The following is an 11,022-nucleotide window of genomic DNA, read 5'->3' on the forward strand; positions in this document are numbered from 1 at the left end:
TCGAAATAAATCAAACAAGTAAAATAGTTTCACAAATGCGAATTTGTATTGATGATTGTGTGGTACAATTCTCTGAAATTACAAAAGAGTGATCATCTGATTCGATCTCCTTGCAAGACTTATTGATTGGAATTGTGGTAATGTGATTTTGATTTGAATACAAGATATCCTTCAATTTGGCTGAGGAATGGATCGAAGATTGCTGAAACGGAATTACAATGAATCTCTAGCTATGAGTTTGTTAGAAATCCTTTGCTTTTCACGTTCTTCGTGATCTTCGTGTGTTCTTCGTCTTCGAAAGTTTGTGGTGGAAGTTCTTCAGAGTTTTAGAGGCTTGAATCTGTAGAGTTTCACTGATTTGTGATTTGATGAGATTTTTGGAGGCTTTTGAGCTTGATTCCAGCAAATTTTAGGATATAGGCAGATAGTTTGGATGATTCTGCTTTGAATGTTCTTCGATTTTGGGGTTGAAGTTCTTGAAGGCTTTGAGGCTTGATTCTTGCAGAGTTTTTATACTTCTGAGTGTTTCTGAATCTTTTTTGATGTTGCTTGTGCTCTAGATGGCTTGGTCCTCTTAAATGCCTTAGGAAGGCTTCTATTTATAGGAATTTGGGGGTGGGTGAGCGACACGTGGCGGAGTCTAATTGGTGACACATGTCACAGCCTGATTAGTCTACTTATATCATTGTTTACATGCGTTGGGTTGCATATGTCATCGTTTACACATGCTAGATTGTTAATGTCATCGCTTACACATGCTGATGTGTGATTGGTTTTTGCATGACACTTGGCAAATTTCTGTTGGTTTCTGAGTAATGATAGCAAAACGTAGCAGCAATACGTGGCGCTTTGTTATTGGCTGTATTTTGTGGATTTGGTAGTATGACGTGTTAGCTTGTGACAGGTCGGGAATTTTCCCTCTCTCCACCTATATTTCAACTTAATAGTTATCTATCACTGTCCATAAAGCGTTGCCAACTAACTTTGGTTACTCATCATAATAGTTATCTATTTTGAATTTGACTTGAATCCAATACTTTAATACACTAAACTAAACAACAAGATAATAACACGTGACAAAAAATAATATACGTCACCATCATGGCAGATCTAGTGCATTAGAGCAAAGACCATGAGAAAGTGGGGGAAATTTAATTGCTGAGTGGTAAGATTAGCAATTAAATGTTTGAACAATCACTGACTTTATTTTTTTTTCTTGAATCAATAATTTTATAACAAAAGTTTATTATAACACTATAATAATACACATGTAATAAAATCACCGTATTTCTTAATTAAGAAATTGTATAAAATTATACTATATATTCACACACATCACAGTTCACACAAAAATAAAATTATAACAAATATATATATATAAATTTATAATAAATAGAGGGACATTCACAACTCATAAACACTTATTCTTTTCACTTAGAGTTGGAGATATTGAGGTATTCAAATAGAGAAGAGAGAGAGAGAGAGAAATATGGTTTCTGTTGTTTGGTTTTGGAATTAATTGATCTATGATCAGGATGTGCAAATCTATTTTAAAAGCAAATTAAGCTAGTAAAATAATTTATATATATATATATATATATATATATTTATATTTATATATATTTCAAGTTAGGGATCTTTGCTAATGAACCCCTCAAGTACACGTAGCGTCGCCCCTGCTAATGAACCAGTCGACTAGTTCACCCTTTACATTGAAACTATCGACACAGATTTTAGCATAACCTTCTTATGGCCATGATAGATGACCATATTCCCCCTTAATAATATTTAAATATAATTATGCTGCATGTCCATTTCAGACGTGATGTTTTTAGGTTACATGCAAGTGAATTCTCTTTGACTCTTCCTAAGTTGTTTACATGCTCAATGTGTATTATTGATGTATTGTCACAATGCAGGCGAAGGACGCCTACATGCTCAAATTTTTCGAGACTAATTCAAGCCACCTGGGACAGTGGTGCAACGATGATGGGGCAATGTGAAGCCCCCCGATTTGTCAGATTCTAGGGAAGTATTGAATGGAGTTACCTAAATACAATTCCATAAAACCATATTTGGATATGAATGAAAGATGTCCATCTCTGCCTCCCAATTACCCAACACAAGACAATTGTTAAAAGTGAGCACTGATTACTGCAGACGCATTACTTTACATCATCCATACGCATCATACATTAAATGTGGATATATTTTAAATAAAAAATATAGACAACTTGTGTGAAATTATAGCACCAGTGAGTACGGAGTTTGTAAGAATATTTTCCCTTGCTAGAAAGTAGAAATCTTGGTTCTATTTCACTCTGGAATTTTTATACACATGTATGAAATAATGCTAGGCTCCTGCACCTGTTAAATATTAGCAACGAGATGTGTTATACCATGTTGTGTATGCTAGAGTGGATGCGGAAGAGGAAGCATAGAGGAGGAACACTGAGAACACGAGGGTTACGTGGTTCAGCCTTACGGCCTACATCCACGGAGGAATCCCTTAAGGGCTACATCTTTATTGTATGAGAGTGTAGTACAATAACTTCCTGTGTTACAATGAACCCTAACATGAGTATATATAGGCGACTAAACCCTAGACTACTAGTACAAGCAGGAATGGGCTTGGACCTATTACATTGGGCTAATATGTCTAATATATATATCTCTAACACCCTCCCTCAAACTCAAGGCGGAAGCTCGATGAAGACTTGAGGTTGGATAAGCATGAGAAGATCACTTGGAGATGCCTTGAAGAATGCCTTTGAAGAAACCACAATGAAGAATGTGCCAAATGTCCAATTTCGGAGCTTTAAATGAAGAAACGGAGGCCAAAATCGGAATCTACGCGAAAAACTGAGCAAGATAGGCCCTTTTGGAAATTTTGACTTTTGGTCAAAAGTCAACTGGTCAAAGTCAACTGGTCCATAGTCAAGTCAACAGTCAAAGTGTTCACGGGTCAGATCCGGGTGGTCCGGGTCGGGTCGGTCCGGGTCGTGGTGCTGACGAGACGACACTGCTGACGTGGCTGATGACGTGTCGCTGACGTGGACTAGGGCTGACGTGGATGTGCTTGCGTGGCTGCTGACGTGGAGTGATGACGTCATCCGGATGACGTCAGATGACATCAGCAGAAGATTTCCGGCGACTGGCAGGAGCGTGCGTGTTCACCGGCGCGTGGAGGAGATGCCGGAAACTTGTGAGGCGCGTGGAGGCGCGTGTAAGCTCGGTTGAGGCCCGTAATTTCAGGTTTCGTAGATCGGCGGACGAGGAGGCCGAAAGGGCGGCGCGTGAGCCCAGAAGACGATCTAGAAGTCAAGAATCTAGGCGGCGCGTGAGGAATTTTCCGGTTGCTACTGCGGCGCGTGGAGGCGCGTGAGAGCTCGTATGATTACCAGATTCTCAGGCCAAGTGGAGCGGTGGACGACAAGGCCGGCTTGGCGGCGCGTGTGACTGAGATCCGAGCTGGGAGTCGAGAATCTATCGCGGCGCGTGTGAGAGTTCCAGGAGCCATTGGTCGCGCGTGGTGGCGCGTGCGACTGCCGTTGGAGGTCGGGTTTCTGGGTTTTGGCCGCGATATGCCGTGGAGCACGTATGTCTTGTTGGTTTCATCAGGCGAAGACTTGATGTGCACAGATCTGATAAGTTAAGTCCTGGCTTTGCTTGAGTTTGTGGATCTTGGACACAGCATTGCGCTACGGTGGCTGCGAGATGCCATGGATTCTAGATCCAGCAGAGAAACATGTGTGACTTCAGATGGTGGTATGCACGTGAGAATCTTCTTTGCTTGCTAGAAATGTTTTGTTTGATGCCAAGAACGGAGTTTGGCTCTGATACCATGTTAAATATTAGCAACGAGATGTGTTATACCATGTTGTGTATGCTAGAGTAGATTGTACCCTGTGATATGGTGACCAGATTACATACCATTGCCGCAATAAAATGTCAACTATTAAATTGTTGTACAATATACACGAAAGCAAGAAAATGAACGGTAAAATTATTAGTTTTAGATTGTTTGTCTTTCTTTAAAGCTATTTGGAATTTTCAATGTTATGTTTAAATGATTTCAGTGCCCTTCAAGTTTTATCATGTAAGGAAATCTCATACTTGGAATTCAAGTTGTTCATGGATTGTATTCTAGATTATTCTAGCTGAATAATCTAATTGTGTGCAAGTTGCTGTTTTGATACGGTGATTCGTGTCCATGCTACCTCTATTTTTCTTATGGTTGAGCTTGATTGTATATCTGGGTTATACTTTTTTAGTCTATTGCAATATAGTATTCTCATTATGTAATTTCAATCTTACAGAAATATACTATAAGACAAACGTGATGCAAGTTCAGTGCAAACGATCCTACATATATATAGAGCTAAAATTGCTTTTTTGGCACAAGTTGGATTGGTAGTCCTTGAGTTGGTACTGGCATGGTATCCCTGTTGTAAGTGAGTTATCAGCTGGTGACTTGTTTTTTTTTTTTTGGGTAAAGGGGATAAGATCAAAGAAACTACACAAGCAAAGACTCAGTAGGGCAGCACCTACTTAAATACAGCCCAGCCAAGTCATGGTTTAAAATAGGAAATAACTCCACAGGGGATAATCAAAAATGCAAAAATCTTCATTTTGTGCTGCACCCTTTCTTGCAAGAAAGTTAGTGCATCTATTAGTCTCTCAGTAGCAATGACTGAATCGAATCCGCTGGATCTGAGAAGCCAGCTGCTTGCAATCATCTAGGAGGGGGGAGATAATGGGATTAGTCTGATTGGCTTTTTGCAGGATATCCATAATGGCTTTTGCATCCATCTCAACTTCAATGGCTTGAAAGTTTCTGTCCACATAGATGGTAAGGCCATCCCTCAGTGGCGGAGCCAGGAATTTTTCTTTGGGGGGGCCAAGTTTAAAATGAGATCATAAATTTTTAACATGTATATACTATATTTATATTATGTATAATGAAAAATGTTATATTCACAATGAATTTTAGGTAGCAAGTTGTTACTAATTTTAATCTAAGACCACCACTAAAATTATTTTTTTACCCACCAATAACAACAAATAACAACCCACCACCTAAAATTTATTGTGAAAATATTGTTAAAATGTTATGGATATGACATTTTTCTAAATACAATAATCTTTCGATCATTGAATGCATAAAAAAAACATATAATCAAATAAGTGAATAACCAATCATATATTTTTGTCAAATTTATAATAATATATTATATTTATATGATATATTAATATAGTATATTTATCATTCGCCATTTTAATAAAAAAAATGCTATGTCCATAATATTTTCATAATATTTTCACCATAAATTTTAAGTAACAAGTTATTATTGGTTGTTATTGGTGGGCAAAAAATTAATTTCAATTGTGAATTTAAATTAGAACTAATTAAAAAATTAGAATCAATATTAACTTATTAACTATAATTTATTGTGAAAATATTGTAAGTGTAGCACTTAAAAAAAATTAAAGAATAATAAAACAAGAGAATAAAAACCAATAAGCCACGTATCTAGCTAGGAGTGAGATCACCTTTTTCTTTTGAAGTGTATAGTTTTAAAACCATACACGTGTGGTCCTCTAGGATTAGAGCAAATAGTAAAGTACTTTTGGACTTAGAAATCCGTGAAGCATTAAAAGGCTTTAGAAAACAAGTAAGAAGAAATAAGTTTCCTACTCCTAATATTTTCCCAGGACACAGATTTGAGACAAGAAATTGTGAAGCTCGTAAGTTGCATTCCTAAAAATTTTTTAAAAATTTGGAGGGGCCATGGCCCCCTTGGCCCATAACATAGCTCCGCCACTGCCATCCCTTAAAGCCTATAGCTCCGCTTCAAAACTCGAAGTTACACCAATCCTTCTTGAAAAGCCTACCACCCAATTACCGATGTCATCTTTGATCACACCTCCTCCACCAACTAATCCCAAGTTACCTAAAAAGGACCCATCCATGTTTAGCTTCTTCCAATCGCTCCGAGGTCTCTCCCATCTAATACACTCCATTGTAAAATTATTGTTTTTCTTCCAATCCACAGCACACCAGTAAAAGTCACCAGCTTGACTAATTATATGGACTGCCAATTTTGGGTTGGGTTTACTATTTTGGAAAATCAACTTGTTCCTTTGTTTCCATATCATCCAAATGGCAAAAAGAAAAACTATATTCCATGGAGGTTGGCTATGACAATTAGCTTGATCATTCATTGCATTAGAGGACAGCCAGGTATGTAGATCACTGTTAGTAATATGGCTTGAGTTGAGCGCACCAAATGCACATAGGTTGGCACTCAAAGACCATCCTTTTTAGTTTGGTGGATGTATAACGGGTTACACATAAACAACAATACTATATGAAGTTAAGAGTTACAGCCATAAATTTAGAGGTAAGAAAAAAAATACACAAACTCTCTTGAGGTTTTGAGTGTTTCACATAATCTCTGTATAGTATTCTTTAATTTGTAAATTGTTAATTGTGTTACACTTAATCCTCCTGGGGTTTTTGGGTTTTACACACAACCTCTATGTGGTTGTACTATTTTATGTGAAAATGTATCTCTAAATATGGATATCATCACATGAGCAATTCACCATTTATTTTTACAAATATTTAATGGTTTATACATAAAACAACTCTAAATAGGGTTAAGGTTTAGACTTAAAACTTTAGGGATTTTGTGTACCCTTTTCTACCCCCTTCCCCCCTCTTCCTCCTTCTTTTTTTTTTTCTTTTTTTTTTTTTTTTTTTTTTTTTTTTTACATGAATAACAATTATTATATTAGTGAAAGGTAAAACTAGCTGCAAACTTATACGGTCAATAAATATCACATAGTTAATTATTCAATTATAAATAAGATCCTAGGTACAACTTGTTATGTAAGTGTACCTATCTTTTTCCCTTAGTAATAACTAATGCACATGTGATTTGGCTGCCGCTTAATAAAGAGTTAAAGCTATCTAAAGAGGATTGCGCTGCTAAATCATTAGGAATTTACATTTGAATGTAGTAAGATCTTGTTGATTTGGTTGTAGATCCATATGAAACCCATTTCCCTTATGAAAAAAACAAAGCTGAAGAATCACAAATAATGTAATATATATATAGAAAGGATAACTAGTAAAAAGAATTGTCATAATGCTTGTCATAAGCTACTTTTAATGTATTTGCGCTATATTAGTAGGGACACCGTTTCTGCAAGCCCATAACCAATATAAAGGGATGTAGACTCCAGGGAACTTCATTTAAAATGTTACTCTCTTTGATCTTTTCTGTGTATATATACTTTCATTTTATAATTTCACTGCTCAGATATCAGTGTTCCATTCTGCTGCATAACTCTCACAGATAATTAAGAATAGGCATTATTTAGTGGACAAAATTTAGCTACAAAATTGGTTGTAGTCTAAACTACAACCTCACTCAATATCTTTTTATTGGAAGTAAATTTTGACAAATCTACTATTAGATTATATCTTCTTCTTATATCCTCCATACTTGCAAAATTTCTAGAAAATTAAAGATTAATAGCTATGTCATCAATAAATTGTTTAATTTGAAGTTTTTATAGTTTAAAATTATACATAAAATATAAAGTTATAGATCATATAGTAACTAATATCCAATTGACATAAAATTTAACATATGTATTAAAAGCGTAAAGAACATACTATTTAACGATTAGATTTTCAAAATATGTAGTAATGTTTATTTTATTGAATAAGATTATAGTTTTAAAGTACAACAAATTTTGTAATTAAATTTTGTCCTTATTTAGTGCTCTAAGAAGAAGCTTGAATACTCTTATCTCCATAATACATCTCATAATCACGAACCCAATCCTCAATCTTATCACCACATAGAACTGCGAAAATTTCTGTACGTGCTTCAAATAAGTTGGCTAGTTTTTCAAGGAAAACAAGGTTTGGCAAATCATGTGAGGTTGAAATTTTGGAGCGACGGTGCTATCTCTGTGTAGAGCCAATACTTTGCACATAATATATCTAAAGCATATGGGTTTACTTGGATGGCCGACGAGTACTCGGCTAGGCCATATCCATAATAACCAGGCACTGAACTGAACTGATTATTAACCCTTTCCATTAGTTTCTTTAAACCCAAGAGTGTAAAGGCAGCCCACACCAAACAAATCCTAGGCCCAACTACATTTAATTAAAGTTCATAACAAGACCTGTCTAAAAGAAAATACCAGAGCTCTAAGCCCAATAACCCACCAAAATACAATGCTCACCAACATTTTTAATAAAATTTGGACAAAGTTATCGGCTAAAATGACCAACTTCAAATTTAATGAACTAAAATATTTTTGGGCAAAGTTCTCTCTATGCATGTGTGCGTGGTTGAGAGAAAGACTTCGTCTTTATGTATGGTTACTTCTTGAAAGCAATTGAATCACAGTTTTCTTATTTTTTTTAAAAAAAAATTACCAGTTGAATTAATTAGAATTTACACAAAGTAACGTTTTTAAATATGCATTATATAATGTATATATTTATAATTAAACCTATAATAGCAATAAAAATTTTCACAACCACAATTTCTTAGATAATTTGATCCATAAATTATTAATAATTGAGTTTTATTTTAGTGTGTACCCCCTAAATTAATTTGACATTGTAAATTGGATAAACTCTAACATTCCTTGTATATGCTTAATTGAGGATCCGAATATTCCTCGGCCACTACCATTATTGCTTGCTATGAAAACTCATCCTCTAGAAATTTCAAAAGAACTCTCACAAATTGACCAAACTTTGCTTTTGGATTATTAGCAACCATCCCATAAAACGACAATCAATCAAACGGCTCAAATAGTGCCAAGTATGCAATCTAAGGCAAATGTTACTGGACCACAAGCTTGCAATATGCGTTGGCAAAAGGAACCAACCAACCAAGCTTTTGGGTGCCTTACTGTTGTTTCAAAGATGTCCAAGAAAACCTTCAACAATTGTGTGACTCTGACACAGAGTGACCAGCAGCCACTAGAGACTTACATAACACCACGAATCCTCTATACCCACCGCATCATTAGTCCTCTATCTCTCTTCTCCACAAGACAACCAACACTGTCCACAGCCACTATTTTATGTTTATGTGTCACATATATTGTCCCTCCATTAGAACTAAAAATTGGTTCTATTGAACACTTTTCCAATGTCAATCTTAGCTCAACATAAATACCCTCTGAGTTCCAAACATCATGTCTACACGTGCCTCTCTCCGTGCCTCCGCACACGTGTGCATTGCTTGGCCACTACTACTACCTCCACCAAGCCTAGGCCGAACCTTGACCAATTAGTCATTGAACCACAGCTGAACCCCTCACAAACCTTGGTCACATCACCTCCTAGCCGCCCCATTCTTAATGACCCAAGTTTGAGATCAACATGGGCTCATCGTGCATGGGTAGCAAGTGGGTGCACCACAGTGATGATCTCTCTAGCAAAGTCAATAATGGGTGCAGCAGAATCACACATGTGGCTTGAGCCCATTTTAGCAAGCTTGGTTGGCTACATTTTAGCTGACCTTGGGTCCGGAGTGTACCATTGGGGTATTGACAATTATGGAAGTGCCTCAACTCCAATTTTTGGTGCCCAAATAGATGCATTTCAAGGTCACCATAAGTGGCCATGGACAATCACTCGGAGACAGTTTGCAAACAATCTACACGCCCTTGCTCGTGCCGTGACATTCACAGTGCTACCAATGGACCTTGCTAGTAATGATCCAATATTTCTTGCTTTTGTTGGTGTGTGCTCGGGTTGCATTATGTTTAGCCAGCAATTTCATGCTTGGGCTCACACAACTAAGAGTCGGCTTCCAGCATTGGTGATTGCATTGCAAGATATGGGATTGCTTGTGTCACGTTCACAACATGCTGATCATCACAGGTCACCTTATAATAATAATTATTGCATAGTGAGTGGTGTTTGGAATGAATTTTTGGATAAGCAACAGGTTTTTGAAGCATTGGAGATGATATTGTTCTTTAAGCTAGGGGTGAGACCCAGGTCTTGGAGTGAGCCCAGTTCTGACTGGACTGAAGAGATTGAGACCTCTTCTCAAATTGCAGCCCACTGATTCTTCATCTTTTTACATGTCTTTTCTTACTAGAATGCAAAGATTCATGCCTTGTCGATGGATGCTCATGTTCTTCCAAATTTGCAGTGGAAGATAGGTGATTTGTGGATAGATTTATTTGCAAATTTTACAAGGTATATATAATTTAGTCTATAATTTATTATTGAAATTTCTATGATTAGTTGGTAGTTGAAGATACATATAATCTTGGACTTTCGCAATTTTTTGCGCATGCTTTTCCTTTATGCTATCGGTTTTTCTTTAATGGCTCAGAGAATACTTTGTCATCCATTTAAAAAAAAAAAAAAAAAAAAAAGGAGGATACTTTATTATAAGTCTGTTTAGAATTATCATATCAATTCATTAAGAAAATAGCTATAACCAATTAAGGTTTTTTTTTTTTAAAAAAAAGGATAAATTGCAATTTTTCATTCTCAAAATAGATTGTGTTCAATTTTAGAAGCCTTTAATTTTTAAAATTTTAAAGGAATAGCCTTTGTCTATTTTTTTTCCCCAATTTTTGCTAATATAGGCTAATAGTCTTTTAACTTTTAAGTGGACTGCTAAAAGTGCACCTTGGATTTCTACTCCTCCAATCATTTCGAGCTTGAGATCTCGAGCTCATATTCTGTGATTTCAACGCACAAAGCTTGTACGTATCAACGGAATCCAAACACAAAAATCAGATCTGATATAGAGAACAATTTGATTTTGAATTCGTGATTCTGGGGATTTTGAAATATCAGTTGAGGTTTACATCATACCGACTCTTTTTTTTTTTTTTTTTAATTTTATTAATATTAAGTTTAAGCCATTTGGCCATCCATGTGGCATTCTAGGTAGCAAAACAATGATTCTTTATTCTAGGTACCAACCATTTCAGCACTGAGACCACCCACGAACC

At 36.1% G+C, this 11,022-nt stretch overlaps 1 protein-coding gene across 1 annotated transcript; it reads left to right on the forward strand.

Moving 5' to 3' along the window:
- The first annotated feature begins 9,026 nt into the window (after positions 1–9,026).
- Positions 9,027–10,219, forward strand: LOC115957450 (fatty acid desaturase 4, chloroplastic-like). The gene has a single exon (XM_031075693.1). The coding sequence runs from the start codon at positions 9,192–9,194 to the stop codon at positions 10,116–10,118; it is 927 nt and encodes a 308-aa protein (XP_030931553.1). The 5' UTR covers positions 9,027–9,191; the 3' UTR covers positions 10,119–10,219.
- The last annotated feature ends 803 nt before the right edge of the window (positions 10,220–11,022 follow it).

The sequence above is a fragment of the Quercus lobata genome, chromosome 8 (genome assembly GCF_001633185.2).
Source record: "Quercus lobata isolate SW786 chromosome 8, ValleyOak3.0 Primary Assembly, whole genome shotgun sequence".
In the NCBI taxonomy this organism is placed as follows: Eukaryota; Viridiplantae; Streptophyta; class Magnoliopsida; order Fagales; family Fagaceae; genus Quercus; species Quercus lobata.

Excerpts from the sequence above, each read along its gene's own strand:
- LOC115957450 (XM_031075693.1), top strand. The coding sequence starts at position 9,192 with ATGTCAATCTTAGCTCAACATAAATACCCTCTGAGTTCCAAACATCAT.